The 22,257-nt window shown below is 46.9% G+C and overlaps 10 protein-coding genes across 10 annotated transcripts; 6 read left to right on the top strand and 4 right to left on the bottom strand.

Moving 5' to 3' along the window:
* Positions 1 to 603: 603 nt before the first annotated feature.
* On the bottom strand, positions 604 to 2,563 carry FUM1 (fumarase fum1; the record flags this gene model as incomplete). The annotated part of the gene is made up of 6 exons (XM_049251690.1): positions 604 to 790; positions 852 to 1,869; positions 1,926 to 2,041; positions 2,111 to 2,148; positions 2,213 to 2,257; positions 2,321 to 2,563. 6 exons carry the CDS (start codon positions 2,561 to 2,563, stop codon positions 604 to 606), a joined length of 1,647 nt encoding a protein of 548 aa, XP_049109495.1.
* A 1,101-nt stretch (positions 2,564 to 3,664) lies between these two features.
* LOZ57_002625 (uncharacterized protein) lies at positions 3,665 to 4,537 on the top strand (the record flags this gene model as incomplete). Its single annotated transcript, XM_049251689.1, has 2 exons — positions 3,665 to 3,669; positions 3,727 to 4,537. 2 exons carry the CDS (start codon positions 3,665 to 3,667, stop codon positions 4,535 to 4,537), a joined length of 816 nt encoding a protein of 271 aa, XP_049109494.1.
* A 672-nt stretch (positions 4,538 to 5,209) lies between these two features.
* On the top strand, positions 5,210 to 6,937 carry LOZ57_002624 (uncharacterized protein; the record flags this gene model as incomplete). The annotated part of the gene is made up of 4 exons (XM_049251688.1): positions 5,210 to 5,240; positions 5,291 to 5,959; positions 6,012 to 6,565; positions 6,620 to 6,937. 4 exons carry the CDS (start codon positions 5,210 to 5,212, stop codon positions 6,935 to 6,937), a joined length of 1,572 nt encoding a protein of 523 aa, XP_049109493.1.
* Positions 6,938 to 7,461: 524 nt separating this feature from the next.
* Positions 7,462 to 8,250, top strand: LOZ57_002623 (uncharacterized protein; the record flags this gene model as incomplete). The annotated part of the gene is made up of 1 exon (XM_049251687.1): positions 7,462 to 8,250. One exon carries the CDS (start codon positions 7,462 to 7,464, stop codon positions 8,248 to 8,250), a length of 789 nt encoding a protein of 262 aa, XP_049109492.1.
* An 882-nt stretch (positions 8,251 to 9,132) lies between these two features.
* Positions 9,133 to 9,869, bottom strand: LOZ57_002622 (uncharacterized protein; the record flags this gene model as incomplete). The annotated part of the gene is made up of 2 exons (XM_049251686.1): positions 9,133 to 9,510; positions 9,660 to 9,869. The coding sequence occupies 2 exons, from the start codon at positions 9,867 to 9,869 to the stop codon at positions 9,133 to 9,135; spliced, it is 588 nt and encodes a 195-aa protein (XP_049109491.1).
* Positions 9,870 to 10,534: 665 nt separating this feature from the next.
* On the bottom strand, positions 10,535 to 12,385 carry UBP6 (deubiquitinating enzyme; the record flags this gene model as incomplete). The annotated part of the gene is made up of 3 exons (XM_049251685.1): positions 10,535 to 10,608; positions 10,675 to 12,309; positions 12,370 to 12,385. The coding sequence occupies 3 exons, from the start codon at positions 12,383 to 12,385 to the stop codon at positions 10,535 to 10,537; spliced, it is 1,725 nt and encodes a 574-aa protein (XP_049109490.1).
* A 322-nt stretch (positions 12,386 to 12,707) lies between these two features.
* Positions 12,708 to 13,443, top strand: ARC19 (Arp complex subunit; the record flags this gene model as incomplete). Its single annotated transcript, XM_049251684.1, has 5 exons — positions 12,708 to 12,710; positions 12,760 to 13,086; positions 13,146 to 13,271; positions 13,341 to 13,385; positions 13,435 to 13,443. 5 exons carry the CDS (start codon positions 12,708 to 12,710, stop codon positions 13,441 to 13,443), a joined length of 510 nt encoding a protein of 169 aa, XP_049109489.1.
* Positions 13,444 to 14,461: 1,018 nt separating this feature from the next.
* LOZ57_002619 (uncharacterized protein) lies at positions 14,462 to 16,976 on the top strand (the record flags this gene model as incomplete). The annotated part of the gene is made up of 5 exons (XM_049251683.1): positions 14,462 to 15,598; positions 15,692 to 16,132; positions 16,191 to 16,253; positions 16,312 to 16,620; positions 16,689 to 16,976. The coding sequence occupies 5 exons, from the start codon at positions 14,462 to 14,464 to the stop codon at positions 16,974 to 16,976; spliced, it is 2,238 nt and encodes a 745-aa protein (XP_049109488.1).
* Positions 16,977 to 17,417: 441 nt separating this feature from the next.
* LOZ57_002618 (uncharacterized protein) lies at positions 17,418 to 18,448 on the bottom strand (the record flags this gene model as incomplete). Its single annotated transcript, XM_049251682.1, has 2 exons — positions 17,418 to 17,921; positions 17,981 to 18,448. The coding sequence occupies 2 exons, from the start codon at positions 18,446 to 18,448 to the stop codon at positions 17,418 to 17,420; spliced, it is 972 nt and encodes a 323-aa protein (XP_049109487.1).
* A 604-nt stretch (positions 18,449 to 19,052) lies between these two features.
* On the top strand, positions 19,053 to 22,257 carry LOZ57_002617 (uncharacterized protein; the record flags this gene model as incomplete). The annotated part of the gene is made up of 7 exons (XM_049251681.1): positions 19,053 to 19,671; positions 19,749 to 19,864; positions 19,920 to 20,070; positions 20,130 to 20,200; positions 20,373 to 20,633; positions 21,411 to 21,551; positions 22,186 to 22,257. 7 exons carry the CDS (start codon positions 19,053 to 19,055, stop codon positions 22,255 to 22,257), a joined length of 1,431 nt encoding a protein of 476 aa, XP_049109486.1.

Raw genomic sequence — 22,257 nt, 5'->3', positions numbered from 1 at the left:
TTCTTTAGAGCAATACGGAGTATATTGAGCCTTGCCATGAGGGCTGCTTTGTCAGGCCGGCGATTGGCAATCATGGATGGATGCTACTGCGTCGCAGAAATGGGACATTTGTGGTATCAATGCTGCTAGATTTGTTGTCTTCTAAACAGATAACTAATTGCCAGCTGGTCTATTATGGTGTATAGAGCGGTTCACTAGGCTCTTGTTTTTGCTGCATAACAGAAGCTGGAGAGGAGATTTAATGCTTAAAGAGCAAAACCTTGCACAGAAGTAACACCCGGTGCATAGTTACTCCGCCCCCACAACCTATGCGGTTGAGTGTTATAACTTTTAGAATAATAAATAGCTTTAAGATCGTCATATGCAACCAGTACGTCTAGATGCGAATATGTGTATCAGGAAAGCCAACATGTATGGAACCAAGCTCGACAAATCCTCCATGACGACAAAATATGCCTTTATCAGCCTATGACTGATAATGAATTAGCTAAGTACTCTCAGGTCAACCATTTATATACAATTGAGAACGCAATGAAAATGAGAAACCGCTAATATTGAGGAGGTTTCGGCGCGGAAAACCTCTAAAATTTCAAAATGTACCGTCTATTTCTTTTCTTTTGGGCTGATCATCAATTCAGGGCGAACATATTTGTCAAAATCTTCCTCACTCAGGGCCTTGAGTTCCATTGCACTTTGCTTCAGGGTCAAGCCTTTCTTATGAGCGTTCTTGGCCACCTTCGAGGCCATGTCATACCCAATCACAGGGTTCAAACAGGTAACAAGCATCAAACTAAAAAGAAAATTAGTTTTTCGTAAGACGGATTTAGAATTAACAGTGAAATGAGGGCTACCTTTCGTGAAGAAGAGATCCAATTCTCTTCTCATCAGCCTCAAGGCCAGCAACCAAGTTCTTTTCAAAAGACTTCATTCCATCACCGAGAATACGGATGCTATGAAGGAGGTTACGGATCATTAATGGTTTGAAGACATTGAGCTCAAATTGTCCGTTCATTCCACCAACCGTCGCGGCAACGTGGTTACCCATCACTTGGGAACAGATCATGGTAAGGGACTCGCACTGTGTAGGGTTGACTTTTCCAGGCATGATGGAAGATCCAGGCTCATTTTCGGGGAGAACCAGCTCTCCAAGACCGCATCGAGGGCCCGAGCCAAGATATCGGATATCCTGGGCAATCTTGAAGAGGGAACAAGCAAGTGTATTGAGTGCACCGGAAGCCTCAACAATTGCGTCATGAGCAGCAAGCACCTCAAACTTGTTAGGAGAGGTCTTGAACTCAGTTCCGGTCATTTTCGAGACTTCTTCGGCAATAGCCTCATCGAATCCCTTAAACGTGTTGAGACCCGTTCCTACAGCGGTACCGCCTTGAGCAAGCAATCGCAGGTCAGGCAAAGTATTGCTAACCCGTGTTATGTTTCGATCAAGCTGTGCTACGTATCCAGAAAACTCCTGTCCAAGGGTTAACGGGGTCGCATCCTGCAAGTGGGTTCGGCCAATCTTGATGATCTTATCAAACTGCTCCACTTTCTTTTGGAGTGCATCTCTGAGGCTTTTCAAAGCTGGGAGTAAAGTTTCCTCCGTTTCGAGCACGGCGGCAATATGCATAACGGTAGGAAAAGTGTCATTTGAGGAGGCCGACATGTTGACATGGTCATTTGGGTGAACTGGCTTCTTGCTGCCCATGGTTCCGCCGAGAATTTCAATGGCGCGGTTGGAAATAACTTCGTTGGCATTCATGTTTGATTGAGTACCGGAACCAGTCTGCCAGACAACGAGCGGGAAATGATCGATAAGTTTAAGGGACGCAACTTCGGATGCGGCTTGTTGGATAGCTTTTCCAACCGTTGGATCTAGACCTCGATGAGCCCAAACTAATTCTCCGTAAAAGGCACGATGTGTTAAATACCAAGGCCGAATCTCATGTTCACAGTAGCAGCGGCGCCTTTGAGGATACCGAAGGCTCTAACGATCGGGGGAGGCATGCGGTCTTGAGGCTGGTTGATGTTGAAGTTGCCCAGAGACCTATGTCATTGCGTTTCTCATTTAACATCGATTCGTAACTTTGCATCAAGCTCTCGAATTTCCCCTCACCTCTGCGTCTGCGCACCCCAATATTTGTCGGCAGGGACCTGTGCCAGTCACGACTGTCAACGCCTCAATTGCAACTGACGTGGCATGGACTCATAAACGCACCTGAATTTCACCGAACGCATCGGTCTCAGCACGAACGCCAGAAGCCTAACAAGATACTGTCAGCTAAAGCTACCCCGCTAGGCCTATCCAATTATCGACTCGACACACCATGTTGCTCGTTGTACTTGCGAAAGTTCTCACGCCAAATGCACAGGGCACGCGGCTAACAGAGAAGGACGAAGGATGGGGAAAATACGTCGAAGAGCGAGTCGAGACGATCGTACGACGGGACAGGCGGAGGGTGGTAAGACTGGCAGCTGAGGGGCTCCATCGGGCAAAGGTCAACGGCTTAGAAGCATGTGGCAGCGCGGCGGCTGCCCGGAGAGAGCTGCGGGATGTGGAATTAAGCATGGCCTGGCTGGAAGTTGTATCAAAGTGAAAGATTGGAAACCCAATTTGTATGGAAAAAAGAGAGATAATATAGTACAGGGTCTAACAGAACGCAACACCAACAGCAAGTCTATAACTTTTGCAGACGCAGCTCTCATACAATCGACCAGGAAGAGTTTTTGAATCGCGATTTGTGTCGCCGATTGGAAGCAAAACGCCAGCCCGAGTATTCCCGGCGATCGGGTACGGTATGTAATGCCCGGTACGCCGCCCTGCCGCCAAAACAGCCTGTTCAGAGCTTCCCAACCGGTAATTACCGATACCAAATGCTCGTTACCATTTAATTGGGCCAATTCCGTCCATCTCAACCCTGCACGCTGTTGACACTGAAATGATTCTAGACAAATAGTACATGGGTCACTGGTGCTGAGAAAGGCGAATTGAGGCTTCCATTTTGTTTCTGAAGCACCATTGGTCCCCCGACAGCTAACACCATGAGATGTAGCCCCAGACATTTTCCCATCAACCGATTGAGGTTTTTCCAGCTTACACAAAACCAGCACATACTTCACAGCGTTTCGTCGCCCACAGCGGTATATCTATTCAGGCGTCACACGTCCGTAGCTAGCTCTACGCCACCACCTCCCGTCCAAAACATATATCACCCTGGATTTGACGTGGAGAATCTCGAAAGGTATACGCCCGGTGGGTTCCATCCAACACTTATCGGCGACACATTTTGTGGAGGCCGCTACACCATAGTCCACAAGCTTGGCTTTGGCGGCTATTCAACGATCTGGCTAGCACGCGACCGACCAAACCGACGATATGTATCACTGAAAATACTGGATGCGGACGCAACACGAGAAACTTGTGAGGATGAAATACTTCGTGTTTTAGCGAAGGGAGACCCAGCCCATCCTGGGAAGAGATTTATACCTCGCCTATTAGACCAATTCGATTTCGACGGGCCCAACGGGCGTCATCGGTGCTTGGTTGGAGAGCCTGCTGGCTGGAGCATGGCTAAATCAAAAGAAGAAAGCACAAATTTTATGTTTCCGCGGGAGGCGGCTAGATCGATCGCGGCTCAGTGCTTGATGGGACTGTCATACTTACACGCAAATGATGTATGCCATGGAGGTAAATAAAATTCACATTGAATATTAAAACCATTTACCTATCAGATACTCAAGCAGAACAGACCTCCACCTTCATAACTTGCTCCTACGGGCTCCAAACTTTGACGATCTAAGCACAGATGAATTATACAAGCTTCATGGAGAGCCGTGCGAGGCTCTAGTTCAACGATTAGACGGGAAACCCAGCAAGCCACATGCACCACCGCATGCTGTCTGTTCCATGGCTTGGAACATGCCTGCAAATGCAATGGCAGAACCGGAGATTGTCATATCTGACTACGGAACGTCATTTATTGTCTCCCAGACATCTTCTCCGACACTTCATACCCCACTCCTTTATGCTCCTCCAGAGGAACTCTTTGATGATACCATCATTAAACCCACTGCGGCTGACATATGGACACTCGCGGTCAATTTATATGATGCTCTGGGCGAACGTCCACTGTTTGAAACGTTTACGTGGTGTCCAAGTGATATCATTGGGGAGATGGTCAATATGCTTGGACCGCCGCCTGAGAAATGGTGGAATGCTTGGGCCAATCACTCCGAACTTATTAAGATAGATAGCTCATGGGTTGCCAACTTCCGACGCTTTAATGACCCTATTTCCCGGCGCCTTCCCAAGCGCATCTGGCAAATGGGTCGCGGCGAGACGCCAGAAACATGCGAATGGGATGTTACAGGCGGCGAGTTTCAAGCATTAGAGAGTCTTTTCGGGGCCATGTTGTCATTTGAACCGACACAAAGGCCAACTGCTGAACAACTCTTAGCTTGTGAGTACACTGTCAAATGGGCGATGCCGGCATGGGAAAGACAGAAAAAGAGAACTTGTGCCTCTCCTACAAAGATGAGATGACGAGCTACGGGACTTTTGCAGCAGCCAGTCAAATCTGGTATATGTGGTCTGTAGTGAATGAATTCAATACTTTCTCACAATAGTATTGCAGAGAAAATGAAAACTATAATGGGATTTCAAAGCTATAGAGAGCCCTTTTCTCCACCAGAGTTGGGGGTTTCAACGGCTCTCGTTGTGTCACTATTCTAACATTGAACTCCTCTCAACAAATCCTATGTTTTCAAACATCCCACGGGGATTTCATCTCGAAGAGTAGCAGTTGGAAGCGCTTGAATTACTCTGCACCGAGTAGTGTACGAGTAAATTGAGTAGAGACATCACGGACCAAAGGGGTAGTTCAAAATTGGCATGGTTTTCATTTACACTTTTTCTTTGGAGTTCTGACAAAAATGAATTCTGCTGGATTATTTGCAGATCACCGTATCGTATCGCTTTATTTGTTGCCTGGAGCAAGAAATAGCTTCTACAAATGTTATCGACGAAAGGTCCTGAGGCCTGTGCTGCTTCCTTTTGCGCTACGCGTCGCGAAGGAAGACCGACCGGCCGACTACAATAATACCATGAAGCCCCTGCCAGTTCACGCTCCACGCCTCAGTTAATGACCTTCACCTCAAGGACCAGGCTACAGTCTCCTCTTCTATCCTTGATATTAATATCGCATTCTTGTACCCTATGGCTCCGAAGGTCGCAATCGTGGGAGCTGGTGAGCAGCATCAGAATTTATCAGATCCTAGGTTAATTGAATTCGGATAGGTCTCTCCGGCTTGACCGCCTTGAAACATTGCCTCGAGGAAGGCTTCAATGCGACTGTGTTCGAAACCCGCCACGCTATCGGCGGCCAATGGCTCTTTGAAGAACCAGATCCAGTAACGGGCAAAACATCAACTTCAATTTACCCAGGAGTGTTGCTTAACTCGTGCCGGGACACGTCATTTTTCAGCGATTTTCCTATTGATCCAGCGCAATACCCGGATTATTTCGGCCACCTAAAAATGCTACGATACTTAGAAAGCTACGCAGACCATTTTGGGCTCAGAGAGCATATTCGCTTTGGTACGAAGATTCTATCCTGTTCGCAAGGCAAAGATGGGAGATGGGATGTCAAAATTGCCCAAGAGGGAGCAGACACTATAGAAGATGCCTACGATGCAGTATTTGCATGCTCTGGTGCTTTATATCAGCCGGCTGTACCTGAATTCGAGGGCCTCCAGGCATTTAAAGGTAGGGTATTCCATAGCCGCACATATAGAAGGCCAAGCGGCTTCGAAGGTAAGAGGATTGCTATAATTGGCTTTGGAAACTCTGCAGCCGACTTATCGTCGGAGCTTTGTTGCCAGGCGAGCGAAGTTCATCTCATTACTCGGAGAGGAGGATGGGTCATACCTCGATTTTTTCTTGGGAAGCCCGTCGAAGCATATGACAGTAAGACTCCCAGTAGAATGAGTGACCTGCGTCGTCAACTTACATTGTATAGATAGAGTTTTTGAAACATTGCTGCCGCACAGGTTCTCACAATGGTGCCAAACACGGATAACTAACCATGCCCAGGGCAAACTTCCTGGTGCAATACAGCCGGAACATGGGCTAATGGAAGCTAACGTTACAATGCGAAGTGACTTAGTCGAAAACATCAAGACTGGTCGTATCATTCCACATCGAGCCGGTGTCGAGAGAATTACAGAGACATCAATGGTCTTGACTGATGGGGTGTCTATCGAAGTTGATGTCATTATCTGCTGCACTGGATATCATCTTAGCGTTCCATACGTTCCAGAGGAGAGCTATCGGATGAAATACAACGAAATCCTTAACACGAGCAATTCAATGGATTTGTATAAATTGGTCGCTTCGCCAGATTTCCCCAACCTATTTTTCATTGGTTTTGTGGAACTGGCTGGACCCGTGATACCCGTTTCCGAAGCACAAGTGAGATGGGCAACTTCAGTAATTGCCGGTCGAGTTAACCTGCCTTCAGCTAGTAACATGTATGCATCCATAGCAAGATTTCAAGGCCATATTGCCTCAAGGGTATGCCTCTATTTCGCCCCAGGTTTGATTTTTTTAGTAACATCGATGCTACAGTTTGTCAAGTCGGATAGGCATGCAGTTACCATCCGCTACCTCCCCTATTGCGATGACCTTCTAAAAGATATCGGCGCCAACCCCACATTTTTCCGTCTTTTATCCAAAATAATGACTTCCAACCCTGTTGCAGCGACCAGGTTACTTATGGCAGTATATCTAGGCGTGAACTCTCCTGCTCAGTACCGACTCTTTGGACATGGGAGAAAGGCCAATCTTGCGTCTGCGATTTTGTTGAGAATAGCCAGGGAAGCTGGAGAGTTAAGTGACAAGGAAAAGGAGTATCTTGAACTTGATTCCCAGCAAAGGGCGCAGTGAGGAGGCCGGAATTCGCAAAACTATTCCTATGAGAACCTAGATTCCTAGTTTTCCTTTTTCAAGCACTCCTAAGAAGCAATGGGACTTCTCAGAATGCTATTGTTACCTTTAAGCAGATGTGCTTTAGCCACAGAATACCCTGATAACTGCTAAATCCATGTTAGCTGGAAGTCCCTTTTATTGTTCATACCCTCTACTATCTTAATATCATTCTATTTTGAGGGCGTGCTTTGAGAACCCTGGATGATCCATACACACCAATGCGCTTGGACATCAGAGTTCGGGACGACCCGCAGTCGCAGCTTCCTGATCGTCGGATCGGAATTGCCAAAACCGTGACAGGCATCCGCGCCCCTTTTAAGGACCGCATCCCTGCTGCGCATTCCCTGGTGTCTCGTTCATACTTGCAAACATATTCTTACCCAGCATATATAAGCATCTGGGTTTTCTATTTTTTGTGTCTCAAAGTAGTCTATACGTTCGTTTTTCTTCTACCTAAGCTAATCTTAAAATAATACCCTACCATGGGTCACTCCCAGTCTAAGCTTCTTGGTTCGGCCGACGAAAGGGACCCTTTTTTTTCGTCGTATGCCAGGTCTGTCCGCAGAATACTTCGAGACTCAACTCATGCCAGGGGCGAGATGTCCATCAGCGCATATCTGTTGCACTCTGACCCTTTTAGGTCGTCCACTGTTGAAGAAGCAGTGCCGTACCCAACAAAGTACGAACTCTCAGACTCTACGCTTCAAGCCAAGGTTCAACCAGTCATCTCGATGATTCGGGAGCTTGTTTCTACTTGCTTCCGTTCCTGCCATATTGAGCTACACAATGTTTCTAGACCAAGTGCTGGAGATAAAAAGCGGAGCATCGACATTCTATATCTATTTGTCGATGATGATAGCTGCCAGGGCGAGTTCGCGTCGGTGAGAGACGAAGTCAAATTTCTACTAGAATCAGAAGGTTTGAAGAATATAAATGTTGAAATCGTGGACGAGGCTAGATGCTTTTGCTCATCGGCGTTCCCCATAATGACAAATCCTCTGGCTCAAGAGCAGTTTAAAAAGGCGGTATACGACATTGTTCCGGTACTAAATAAGCGACTTTTCAACGCTTGGTGCTATCTAAATCTTCACCAATATGGCACAAAAGAGCGTAAAGCGGTACCTGTTATTATCATAGGCGTACCGCCAGCTGCAGTGTGTGACTGGTCGGAGTTGGAGGCTGATCTCCTCGACAGCTTGAGTAAAGTATATCCTTGGACCCTGCCTGATATTGAGTTTTTCCCTGCCGATCCAAGGGTTGGCCTGCTCTAAATACACCGCTGTTATATTATTTATTGGCAGTGGTCGGTGACCCGTCTACGAGAGGAATGCGTATTTCGGTATTATTACGTCTGTGCCTGGCGGCTTTGGCCTGTGTTTCTCGAATATCAATTAACTTTACAACAACAGTTTTATAAAGCTATTTAAACTAAGGCTGTGTTAGAGCTGGTCAGCTACAAAAGGAACTTTGCTGGGCTCTGTCCATGATTAATTCTGATCAGTGCCTATGGCTAAGCAAAAGAATGAGCTGGCTATACTAGTCCTCTTTTTTACCTCCTTCAACACCATCTCACCTGTTTAGAATTATCAAGTGTAATATTGGGACCAGGTTTAAGGTTCCTAAGTCACCAGCTGACCAACATCCCCGGCTATGATGATAGTCGGTAGAGTGGCTTTCCTAGGGAACAAGATCCTAATGATAGCCATGCTTTTGGTGGATAGCTAGTACAATGCCAGCACTTCTGTGCCCTCCTAGATCAATATCTTCTTAGATACTCTAAGTTAAGTTCTATAAAGTGCTCATACTACAAGAGGATTAATACAATCCTGCCTAGATAATGTATCTGATCCACGCTAACATCACAGAAAAAAACAACCAGACTTCTCATTATCATTTTAATCTCAGCCAGCTCAGGTGTCATGGCGCTGGAATGACAGCAACTGCCAGTGACAATGCAATATTAGTGTTCTGGCCAAACATGTAGCATCGTTTGAATTACTGCTGCTACTGCAAATACTATCCAATTCAATGGTATATGGCGCAGTCTAGGTCAATTCTATTGACTATCAGCTGATACAGTGGAACACGGCTTCTTGCCAAAATCGGGTATCCTAGTCTATAGTTATTTTCAGCCCATTTTTTCCCTGGCATCCTCAAAACCCATCGGCTAGGCTCCTTAGGGTCATATTGCGTGGTACAACAAAAACAGAGCTGGCTTCAGTGCATAGGCTGCCGGCCGAATCACGGATTTCTGCCTTGACTATAGCCTTACGCTCGTTACTCTGTTCCGGTTCACATTTTGCTGTGATAATGCAAAATTGGTCTGCAAAAAAGGGCTTTCGGTAATTAACATTTAGATTGGCTGTGACACCGGTACGGGCCGGAAAACTCCGAAGGGCGACTCTGCCCATGGCCTCGTCAAGCAAGGTTGCCAGCGCGCCACCATGGACCAGGCCGGGCCAGCCGCCAATCCCAGCACCAAGATAAAGGACTGATGTAGCTGTTTTCTCTTGCTCGTTCCAGAAGATTGTCTGCAAAATCGAGTTAGTTGGATTTACGATCTTCCGTTTTGATGGACACGTTTGCAGTTCAACTTCAAATAGTGTGCATTGTTTCACGGTAGGTAATACGATAAAACCATGGAACCAAGAACCTGGCAAATTGAAAGATGGCCACTCACCTGCGTGGAAATGCCTCTACTTCCTCTTAATGGCCCAGTCGTAAGTCTCCTAGCTTTCTCCTCAGGAGAGAAGTTACTATACGCTTCCCATTCCACATAATCTTCACTGGCTCTGAGTTTCTTTACAATCGGCAGTTTGTCGAACTGCTCTTGGATTTGCCTCAGGTTTTCTACATCCTCGGGGGTATCTGGTTCGGCGACAGGGCCCATGATTGCGTCCACAACCATTTTACTGCAAGAATAGCCGAGAAAGCCAAATGCTAAAGCGTAGAAAACCGAACGAAGGTGACGAGGCCAATTGGATTGTTTTTGAGTGGGCACAGAGGGTGAAGTTGAGAAAGTGCGTCTTCTCGAAATTGGATGACAAAAGGTGTGCAGGGACCGTGGGCGGACAATTCGAGGAAACGGTACAGAGTTGGAAATAGACAGAGTACCTCTCATACAGAGAACAGCAGCCATAATATATCTGGTATGAGGCCGCAGTTGGCTGTCCTCATTTCTGTTGATATTGATGTATCTTTAAGCCGCGGGCCGCGGCTTGAGTGGGCTTGAGCGGCTGAGCCAATGATGTTATTGCTGGGCATATTAGTAATCTTGAAATTACATAATAAAACTACAGGCTTGGCATATTGCTCCGTACAGAGTAGATTATCTGACATGCAACTAGTTATTTCAATTCAACGGATCTCGAGGAACAACTCCATCGATTATTCTAGCATTCAGAAAACTTTTATAGAATAGGTCTTGTGTCATAGAGCAAGGGGTATTATTTAATCCGGCGGGCAGCATCACACTGGACTAAAATACTGTAGGAAGCTGTAAGTCTCTGGAAGTTTATAGTTATCTATAATGGTGCAATGTGATACCAAAGTACGTTATTCCTTGATTTCCTCGGTAGTTGGTAGGTCGATAGCGCGATATAGGAGTATAAGGGCAGAATGTGACTCGCCTACAGGAAAGGCGGTTCAGTAAGAGCAGGGCCAACGAGCAGGACAACTGAAGGAAAACCACATACCTCCACCAGAAAGCATCTCAATCTTTTCTTCCCCTACTTCAGACACCTTTTCGTCGTTGAACCACCACCATTTCCCATCTTCTTCTCGTCGTTTCCCATTGGGTGCTTGAGGGTCATTTATGTATTTTCCTTGCTTTTTGACATAGGCAGTGTAGTGACCGCTATCTGCACTGGCACCTTGATGAGTAATTACACCACGTAGTTCATACAGCCCTGACTTGTTAGCTCCTTCATCACTAGCCAAAGTCGGGTCGATGAGCCTAAATAGCTCCTTTTTGGCTGCCAGAAGGGCCGCCGCTTTCTCGGCTTCGTATTCGGCGTCAGTTTTGTAAACTTCAACCTGGTCAGTTTCTTCTTTCTGACCTGCATCCGCGGCCTTAGATTCTGTTTCCTTCTTTTTCTGTAGGGGCTCCTTCACGGATGTATCGGCCGGTTTCTCTTGCTCCAACTGATGCTCTCTTTTTTGGCGCTTCCGAGCCCTTTCCATGTCGTGTTCGTCCTTTCGAATTTCTCGAATTTTATCCCTAACGGGAACCAAGTGTTGCTTCAATTCGTCCGTACAAAACTCCACAACATCCAACTCTTGGGGAAAGGTAACTTTGCGCATAATTTTGGCTTTTTTCTGGGTCTCCCGCTTCCAGTAGAATCGAACGAAATGCACAGCAAGGTATTTTGGTAGCCTGGAAATACGGGATTTTTTGGTGAACACTGCGTCTCTGTCAAGTGCCTCCGAGCGTTTCTCAATCTTTTCCTCTAGGCTCGCCATAATACCATCCCGTAAGTGATTTGTGTCCTTACTTATATGACAATTTAATTTGAGAAAGATATCGGTTGATTCAATAGGCATATCACCTGCATCAGCCGCAGCCGGCTCATCACACTGAAGTACCGTATCAAACCTACCAGAAAGGTACTTATCAATAAAGGACACCTCTTTATTAGCGCCTTCATCATCATTGCTCTTATCTTTGATCACTAGTTTCTGACGAAGCTGGGAAACAATTTGGGACCAGGCTTCCTCCGCATCCTGCTGCGCATATCCATGGCCATCTCTAGCTTTTTGCGCGAATTGGGGGAAAGCAGTTCTCAGCGAATTCAGAAATATCATCGGGGGGAACCCCTCCTGAGTTTCCGACATCTGCTTGTATAAGTCTCGCAGCGATGCTGTGAGATCTGTAGAGGATGAGGATCCAAAAATAGCAGCTTGAGGACGTGAGGACGTTTTGTAGTTAAAGAGCTCTTCTTGGAGCTCAGGAAGCGCTCTCAAAGTTTGTAGTGTTGAGTTGAGGTAACATGTATTCCCAAGATTCTGCAAGCCGGCTGGGGTAGCACCTTCGACTTTCGCAGCCTCAGCCTCAGTCATATCTTCCACAAACTTAGTTGCTTCTTTGGGCTTGCCTAACGCTAAGGCAGCATCACCAGATCCGGGTGTTCCCATCATGATGAACGTTTGGCCGTGCTTTGCGTTTATCGTGGAGAGCAGCGTGTCATCCTTGAGCTGCCCACCCTTTACAAGAATTTTTTGCCGTTCCGGTTCTACTCCTGTGAGCGAGTATAGCTGGAATTTGAAGGTTTCGCCATTGGCGGTCGGATCGAGCTCCACATCTAGGCGTTTGCCCTGATGTTTAACGACAACTATTCGAAATGGTCAGGTTAGTCGGTAATATCTAGTTATGTTATGCGCGAATTACTTACCAGGTATAGTAGCCATGTTGATTCTAACACAACTGTGTATCGGATGGAGTTATGAACAGAAAGAAACAACAACTAGAGTTCAGGTTCAGGTAAGAAGGATTACATAATCAGGTCGACTGGTGGATGCGGGGGTTGTGATGTAAACAGTGCAAACTTTTGAAGGCCGCAGCATTCAACATCATCGAACCCAGCTGGCGGAAAGGGACGGGCCACTTATAAACAGTATATTGATCCTCGTCTCTACTGTATAGCATTTTCTTAAGATTTCAAAAAAAATTACTAATTCTGCTGTGAAAACTGCGCTGGTCTATAAGAATCAGTGGTTATCTCATTTCGTCATGGTGAGTCGCTCTGCATGTAACAACAAGCCTGTAGTTAACACCGCAGCAGTCTCAATCCTTACGCCCTTATCTTCAATGCGTTCGATCCTCCTTGACTGCTGCACTTGCCGTATCAAACTTTGCTTCGCAGACATCAGAGAGACACAATGTTCCAGAAATCGAAGCCGCTACATCCCCGGAAGTTCTTTTAAACCCTCTCACAGTTGCACGAAACGAAAACGAAAAAGTTTTCATTGAGCCTAGCGTAAACAGTGTTCGAGTTAGTATCCGAATCAAGCAGGCCGATGAGATAGAACATATTCTAGTACACAAGTTCACACGTTTCTTAACCCAACGAGCTGAAGCCTTTTTTATCCTAAGAAGAAAGCCCGTAAAGGTATCAGAAACATATTCCAATCTGCGTTATATTGCAAAATTTAACATGTTGCAACTTAGGGTTATGATATATCATTCCTAATAACCAACTTTCACACAGAAGCGATGCTGAAACATAAACTTGTCGACTTTATAATACAATTCATGGAAGAGGTGGATAAGGAAATATCTGAGATGAAACTTTTTGTACGTTCATCTATAGCTCTCATAGAGTGTCGAGGTCGCAATTTCCTTTGCTATGCTAACAAATTCTAGCTGAATGCAAGAGCGAGATTTGTGGCAGAATCCTTTTTAACTCCAGTCAGTATTCCTAGTACCTTTTTAACATGCATATACTGATAACCTGCAGTTTGATTAGCGTTTTTGTTTGAATATTCCAGGTTTCCGGGCAACAGTCTGCGGAGTTTGGCAGCAACCTTCGGAGTCGTGTATAGAGTTTTGTCTATTACCGGATATCAATTCTTGCTACTTCCTTATCTAAAATAGCCACGATTCTTTCTAACACTGCAATTACCCAAGTGACAATGTCCTGAGACACCTTTCAGTTGTCAGATTATCTTCGGACGCAATCGTCATCACCCAACAGCTGCATTGGAATAAATTCTAGGGAGTCTATACCTATTTCATTTTTCCCGATTATTCCAAGATGAGTGTGTGTGCACTTCATGATGTCCTGCCGTTCTGGATATCTGACATAGCCCTTTGGCCTAACTGGATTTTACCTGCATTTTCTGGGACCGACACCTTCAACCTATGAGAGCGTAGGCTGATCTCATGACAATCGCTGTTTTCTTTTCTTTTTTTTTCTTTTCCAGCATTTATATTGAATATATCGACCCTTACTAAAGATATATTTTTGCATTAAGCATTCTTCCAAAGGCAACTTGCAGTCCATCTGTGGAAGAGGAAGCTATTTCTCCATGTGTGAATTCGAACATTATATACTGTTTGGCTATCTTTCAATCACCATAGACATGTCACAAATATGTTTATTGTATCCAAGAATCCAGTGGAACTTGCAATAGAAACAAGCGTCAGTTTCTTGTTCACTGTCGTCATGATACTTGCTCTATGATTCCTTATGAATGGCCTATCTTAGCATCAGCGTTCCATTATCAACGACTAATCGCAAACGACTAAGCGTGCATTATTTCCCCCAGTTCTTCTTCCTTCCTCTTTTGTTTTTCTGGCTCTGTTGTTTATCAATATTTCACATTCATTCTTCGCAGCTTGCTTCGTTCAATTCCTCGTTTTTATCCCCTCTAGACCAGTGTTTTATCTTGAAGGGTAATAAGTCAAAAGAGACGCGATTGCCAGTCATATAAGCGTAAACTCTTGGCTTATTCGAATCGCCTGTTTCTCTAACCTTCGTCGCCATGGCGAGACATCGTTATCGCAAGACCCGAGTTCGTGGGAAGAAGAAACATCACCGACTGTCAGGTGTGAAGAAGTTTATGCCGGTATCTTGTTTGGAAGTACTGTTGCATTTGCATCCGACATCATCGACTTCTCGAAATGATAAAGAAGGTAGTGAGATACCAATATTAGGGGGTGGAAACGTTGCCAGGTGTCTAGATGGAGGAACAGGCGGAGTTTTCCACCAGCGGAGTCACATGAACCCCAATGCCGCCCCTTTTATACCTAGCAACGAACGACAACAAGTCGCGCCGGTTCCGGAAGACCAGCCTTCGCTTATGCAGTTGACGCCTTTTCCTTCACGTCTCCCACCACCTTCCTACGCGCCCCTCTCTACCTATCAACCAGCCCACCCATCCTTTGGCTCTGAATCCTTTTTTGGCCCATTGAAAGCTTCTTGCAATTTTGATATCCCTGCCTATTACTTCTTTGCTCAAGAATCTGCATTTACGCCTTTCCGCTGCGAGTGTACGTTCTGTTGCTACGCACAAATGGCTCCACCTACTGCAGACGCCCGCAACTGCCAAAGCTGGGCTCCTCCCGCACCGAATCACGGATATCATGGCCCAGCAACCTTTAATCGTCTACCTACGCAGATGCAACCCCAAGGACCAGTTGTTTCCCAGCAGCAATTGAATTCGTCCTCTGCCAACCCAACTGCTCGAGGATATCAGACCCAATTTATCTCAACGCTTGCAGTCCACCAAACCCCTTGTGTTCAGGGAAGTTTCCAGCCAGCTGCTTTGCAAAATGACGCGTCTGCTGCACCAAGAGAATACAAAGGTCCCTTGATTGTTCCTCCAAAATCAGTCCCATCTATTGCTGGTGCAAATACTCATCAAGCTCTTCATCATACAGAACCTTACGAAAGAGCTCCACGCCTACAAGTAGCACACCATCAAACTGTAACTGCACCATCAGCTTACACCTTAGCGCCAAATACGTTTTCAGGCACAGACCCTCGCTTAGCTTCAGTGAACAATATTTCTGTCACAAGCAGTACTATCAATCTTAACGGAAAAGTTATTGATATTCCCATTGATGATGGAGCAAGACAAAGCTCCATCCCTACCGCTGGTGTTCTTAAAATTATGAATGTAAGTGGTGCTTTGCCCTGCTAAATATAGATCAGCCTTGAAAAGGCTTCTCCTAATTTCTCTTGTTTTATTTTGCTTGTTTTGCCATCGTAGAGACGTGAAGCTGATACCTCTTTGAAGATCCCCTATGGTATTTCGAAGCAAGAAGTTCTACACCTAATGGGTCGACGAGCCAGGTTGTTGCCTTCTTGTATTGGTACTCCAGTTCATATCATTATGGATCGATCTACTGCGAAAACTATGGATTGCTATGTTGAATTTCTCACCTCTGCAGACGCTAAGGAAACTCTTGAATGGTTGAATCGCGGCCTCCCATCATCACCCCCTCACCTTGGTGACCGTGTTGTTGATGTTGAAATAAGTTCTCAGGATGAACTGTTAAAAGATCTCTTTCCCCGTGCTAATTGTATCCTTTGGAAAAATGGACGGCCAATACTTACTCCCAACAATGATCCCTACTCTGTAGGATTTAAAGGGTTTCTTACTACAGAAGAGATTTACTGCATGATTCGCAATGCCGAGATGCCTAGACGAGTATGTCACATTGCCTCTAATTCCTTTTTTTTTTTAAATCTAACAGAGATTACCACAGGCTCCTTTCGCTAGCAAATGTCCTCAAAGGACATACGAATCGCTTGCAAGTACTTTATACAAGGTAACTCTCGCACTCACTTCTTTGTTATGTACATATACTTATATCCGTGTTAAAACAGTTTCCCTGGCATGCAACGGCACTATACACAGTCGAAGATCGTAACGCGCTTTACTATGCTTGCTATCGTCAGCTTGAGGCATTGGTACCTCGTGTTGCGGAAAAACAGACACTTGGTTTGGATAGTCGACTTGTTCTAGATCTGCTTGCGGCTGGGCTCCGTTGCCCGACATTTTCAGATCGTCAAAAGGCTGCTTTGTATGCTGCTGCTGGCGACATGAATGCCTTTAATGCTACACCTGCTACTGCTAAATACTGGCCCTTTGATACCCTCATTTGCAAGTCAAATGCAAATGAAGAGACAGTGAATGTAAGCTACCTTTTTGAGCTGCTGTTAGTACAAGTGAATTTGGCTGACTAATGCTTTTCTATTTCTAGAAGTTTGCTCGCCTCGTTGCCGCCGGCGTTGGACAGAAGAACCCAGGCAACAAGGTTCTTGCTAACAACTGGGTGCCCCGCCAGGGGGTTAGCTCTCCTTTTGGCTGTATTTGGCTGGAGTTCGGCCGTGGCCATGCCCACCTCAAGTGGGACATGGCCATCCAATATGAAACGAAGGTCCTGCGGGAGGTAGTCTTCGAGGGCCTTAAGGCCACCCGCGAAGGGCCCCAAAGGGGTTCTTCTACCCCCAGAGCGGCGGGGAATAATGGCATGGCTCGTCGCCCTTAGGGGCAGTCTTTTTCTTTTCCCTTTTCTTTGCTAGTTTTGATGTTCCTGGCTTTTCCAGGTCTTAATGGTCTCCAAGGCCTTAAACCTTGGAAAAAGTGTTTCTTCTTGCATTTTTCTTTTGTCGCTGACCTCCTACCTATAACACCCTGCATGGCTGCGGGTATCGATAGGGTCGACGAAGTATGGCGGCAGTCCATGCAGGTGTGTTATAGGCAAGGGGGAAGCATTTCTCCGTAGGCTTTTCCTTCTCTTTTTATGTTTTCCTCTTCTAGTTGGAGGATGGGCTCTCTTCAAAGTGCCAGTCCGGGCAAGGGCCCGTAATCTGCCCGGCTGGAAATGCGTTTGACTTTGAAAGATAGAAGAAAAAATAAAAATAAAAATAAAAAGTAACGTTTCTTCACTGCTTTCCTATGCCATTGATTGGTCCTAGAGTCTCCGTACTTAAGCGGCCATAAAAGCTAGAGGTAGGCCGTCCTCGCTCTCGTGGGTAGGAGAGCCTGGCTTAGCAGCTTGCCTGAGCATTTCTCTTTTTTTTAATCCCTCAGCACGCTTCCTCTCCCTCCTAAGGCTGGAATCCTCCCAAGCTGTATGCCCAGGTTGAAGGCTTGATGACCCTAGGGACTGTGCCAATAGTTTTGTTCTAAACCTGCCCATGCGCTCAAGATTGACTTGGAATCTTTGGTTCGCGATTGAAACCATCATTCGGAGATATGATTCACTAACAAGGCTGTGGGCAACCTGTTTGTGAGAAACGTTGCTTCTCTCAACATAGCCAATTATCGACTCCAGTGCTAAACCGGATGATCTTACAGCGACAATGGGGCAAGCGGTCGAATCATCCAAGCAGCGCAAACTTTGAATACCACTTTCACGAAATCCGGCGTTGGAGGCTGCAGCTAGTACAGGTTTAGCATGTACAAGTGACTTTGCCATGACATGGAGAATCTTTTGTCGTATGTTAACAGCGAGCAAGTTCTTAGTTGACATAACGCAGCGTAGCTTACCATCGGCTCAAAATGAAAGCGCACAAGGGTCAACTCCTTGCTATTTTCCACATCGAAAGCCCCGTTTCCGGGGTGTAGGCCGAATAGATCATGGAGAAAGGATTCCGAATCACCAATAGTGACGGGGTCGTGCGAGACAAATTGCCATGTCCCACTGCCTTTCCCACCCGTAGAAGCAAATTTCCATGACTCTTTGCGTATATCGGCATCACCGCTTGGGCCATCATCTTGTCTCTCATCATCTTCTGGGGTTTCCGTAGGTGTGCTTCCCCCTTCGGCAAAAACACTGACTCGGCCAGCACAACTACTTGTTGTAACCAGGCCGTCTAAGCGATTTATATCGCGGATCAGATCGAGAATCCCAGCATCCACAGAGCCCTTGGGAGATAAATCTACATATTCCTCGTCGGGAAGAGCTAAAGCTTCAAGAATTTTCTGCTTCCTGGACTCAAACGACTGGGATGCCATGGCTGGCAACCGTTGACGACAGCTGATGCAGATATTAGCATGGTTCATTGCCAAGTGCAGCACACTGATGCAGGTCCATACGTATTCATTCAAGATCTTTTTTTAAAGGTATCAGCTTCGCGACCGGGCAATGTGGGCTCACTCGACTATTTCGTGTCGATATCAGCAGTGCCGTCGGGCTTTCCGCTTAAAATCTCTTCAAAATCAACCTTTTTTTTAAACTCGCGTGCAAGATCGAGCTGAAATATCTCAATGCCATAAGAAGCACAGGCCGTTCAAGCCAAAGTCTTTATGTGCTTCATTTCAGCGGCCGACATGATCTGATGGCGGTCGGTTCCCTGCCAATGAACGCTGTTTCAACGTCACCGTCTCGCGCTAACCACCAACTCTCCGAAGACTCGAGGTGAACGGCCACCTCATAACGACGCTCTCTACTCCGTATGCAAGCAGCCAGTGCTGGATGTGAATAGCGGATCCTAGTATTGAGGGAAGGTACATTTTAACACTAGTATTTCTGGCCTGTGTGTATATAACTACGTCTGACAGCCACCCGAATTGACCATAGCCAGACAAGACAATATAGCAAGTTAAATACTTCCCTGCCATGCCTCGCCGATCAAGCCGTGTTAACCCCGGCGTGTCCACGTCACCCGATCAAGGCGATTTGGACTGTGCCCTCAGCTCCACAAAAAAGAGCACAAAAAGACCTCGTTCAACAGACAATTTACCGCAGAGAAGCAGAACTAGAACGACGCCCAAGAAGAGCCGGTATTTCAAACGCGCAAAGAAAAACCCCGTCGACGAGCTTTCAGCATCTGGGTCGGACGTAGCTTCCAGCCCGACCTCTGCAGAGACCGCTACCGCCGCCGATTCTTATGTCCCGGAAACAGACGACGAAGAGGAGAACGAGCAGTCTCTGGATGATGAAGATGACCAGGAATATGAATCTGAAAACGGACCAACAGCTAGGAAGCAAAATATAAAAACTCCCAAGGGAGTACCGCGCAAAGGGAAGGAATTGGAAGGAATACCAATATCAAAGGGAAAAGAGCTATGGAGAGAGGGTGTACGAACTGGCCTGGGTCCTGGAAAAGAAGTCTTTATCGAACTTCCGCAAGCAAGAGACGCTGGTGACATACCATACGAGGATCATACTATTCACCCAAATACGCTTCTGTTTCTGGAGGACCTGAAGGCAAACAACAACAGAGAATGGCTGAAGCGTAAGCCAGTCTCCTTCCTTGCCAGACATCTCATTCTGTTCATTCTTTACTCGAAACCTCCAACTGATACATGCCAGGTCATGACTCTGACTACCGCACGTCAAAGAAGGACTGGGACACGTTTGTGGAGCAATTAAGCGAAAAGATAATCGAGAAAGATAGTACTATTCCTGAACTACCAGTTAAAGACCTAGTAAGTAGGAATCTAAGATATAGGATATGTTCTCCCGGGACACTGACATGACCAGGTATTCCGGATATATAGAGATGTTCGATTCACAAATGATCCTACACCGTACAAGGTACGTGACGACTTGAACTGGTTTCAAATTGCAGTTGTTCGAACCGCCTTTCTGGCCGTGCTTTCTGACGATGTCAGCCACACTTCTCAGCAGCGTGGTGAGGCCGAGATTGTAACCCCCAGTCTATATTATCCGATTCTAATACGTCTCCAAAAGGTCCCGTACTGGCCGCAAAGGCCCTTATGCGGCTTATTATGTCCACTTGGAACCGGGAAAGTGTTTCATCGGTAAGCGAAGGCCGTTCCCGATTCCATGCTAGCATGTATTTCACGTTCCTGCCACCTTTCATTTATATTGTTTTCATATTGGTGGTCCGCGCAATTATGTGCGTCCGCACAGATGGACAGAGACCAACCATAGTATTGGGCCAGGGGAATGGTGTTCTCACGGCTCTCGAAGACTACCCAGATCGAATTTAATGTCTCGATCTCTCCATCTAATAACATTGTCTCCCCAGGGTCAGGTTTATGGATGCCAGATGGCGGCAGACTGGCACGTTTAAGACGGGACATCGACAGTCAATCGGAACGCATCAAGCTCGTTCTAAGTCACCCAGACGTGCGAAAAAGCATATTCGACGGCATTCCTAATGAAGAGAAGAAGGTAGTCAAGTCGTTTGTCAGTCAAAACCAAGAAAACGCTTTGAAAACGAAGCCCAAGGTAAGAAGCTGTTTATTTCTTAGACCTCTCTTGACGTTGCGAGCTCGAGTCGCAACGTTGCTTTCTTTCTTAGATTTCCGTATGTTTTCCGGCCCTTTCACTGCTGCTCCCCTACGCCGAAGGGAAAAACAGGACTCTGGGCAATGCGGCTGGCTCTTCGCCCAAGACGTCGAGACACTGTGACGGTATAAAGGACAATGGGCCAGAGCCCGGCTTGTCTCATCGCCCGACTCATCACACTGCCTGTAGACAGGCGGCTGGCTGTCTCAGCTGGCGGTCGATGCTTCAGGGTTAGGTTGGGGGCGTCTCTCGCACGAATCCCGCGATGATCAACAAGCCACGGCCAGCGGGCGCGCAGGACGGTCAAGCAGTGCCATGGCCGCCGGCCGTGATGCCGATTGCATGCAGCGCCTGCTGGGGATGGGCGATCATCAGAGAGAGCTGTCTCAGCGCTCCTCCCCCCCCCCCCCCCCCCCCCCCCCCCCCCCCCCCCCCGTTCTCTCCGCCGGCAGGCGGGCGCGCGCGGGTTTGCCACGCAGGCCCCTGAGCCCACAACCCTGATCAGAGTTCACACTACCTGGCCGACCCCGAATAGGCTCGTTATTCGTCGCTGCTCTTGCTCGAGAGGGGGGGGCCCGGATTTCGCGGCGGGACCGTTGCAACGCAAGCGGGCCTTTTTGCCGGTTCCATATTCCAAGAACCACACACACACACAAAGAACCGCTTCCTTTCAAGGCGGGCTAGCCAGCTAGCTAACCGATTCCTTGGTCTTTCTAGGGCTACGATTCGGACAATCCGAACATCGACCTGCTGCGCCTGCGCAGTTTCACGATCAACAAAAAGCTGCGAGACCGGGAGGTGCTGGGCGGCGCCGCGCTCGATGGGATTGCGGCAGTAATCGAGACTATGGTTCCTTTTGTGAGTACTCCGTGTATTGTTATTATTATTATTATTATTTTCCAAGGCCCCGTCCCTTTCTTTTTTTTCCCTCCTTTTTTTCTTTCTTCTTCTCGCTCGGGGGATTTGCACGGGCCTTTCGCAGGTGAAGCGGTCTTTTGGTCTTGTGCATCATCCCTCACGCTGCAAGGACGGGGGGCCTCGTTGTTGGGCACACCAGCGTTCGGACTTGCGTCTGCTTTTTCCGGCCACTTTGCATACAGATTTCTGGGGGGGGTTGGGGTGCTCCTTGGCTGGAAGAGGCCCAGTCCCTTTTCAGTTTGGCGACGGTTGGGTATCCACACCCGCGTCCATCTGGGCCCTTTTTCCGAGATTGATTGCTCCCCCCAACCCCTGCCTTACCTTCAAATCGCATCGCCCGCCACACGATTCTTTGCGCTGGACCGTGCTTCAGGCGTGTCTCCATGTGATGTGGCATCGTCAGCCAAAGAAAAAAAAGGAAAAAAAAAAGAAAGAAAAAGCCCCAACGAAAGTATATACGCGTGCCGGTCGCGAAGTCTATCTATTATGTTTCCCCCACACACCCTCTTTGATATCTAACTAGCATGCCGTGTTCATTTTTTTTTTTTTTTTATTATTATTATTATTGCTTTAGACGCTGATTGGACAGGTCACATATCTGAACAGCGTGGTGATGCCCGATGCAGAAACGGACGAGGAGAGTTGA

The sequence above is a fragment of the Ophidiomyces ophidiicola genome, assembly GCF_022830035.1.
Source record: "Ophidiomyces ophidiicola strain CBS 122913 chromosome Unknown scaffold_7, whole genome shotgun sequence".
Taxonomy (NCBI): domain Eukaryota; kingdom Fungi; phylum Ascomycota; class Eurotiomycetes; order Onygenales; family Onygenaceae; genus Ophidiomyces; species Ophidiomyces ophidiicola.
Note: the sequence above shows the minus strand (reverse complement) of the source record. Positions and strands in the feature narration are given on the sequence as shown.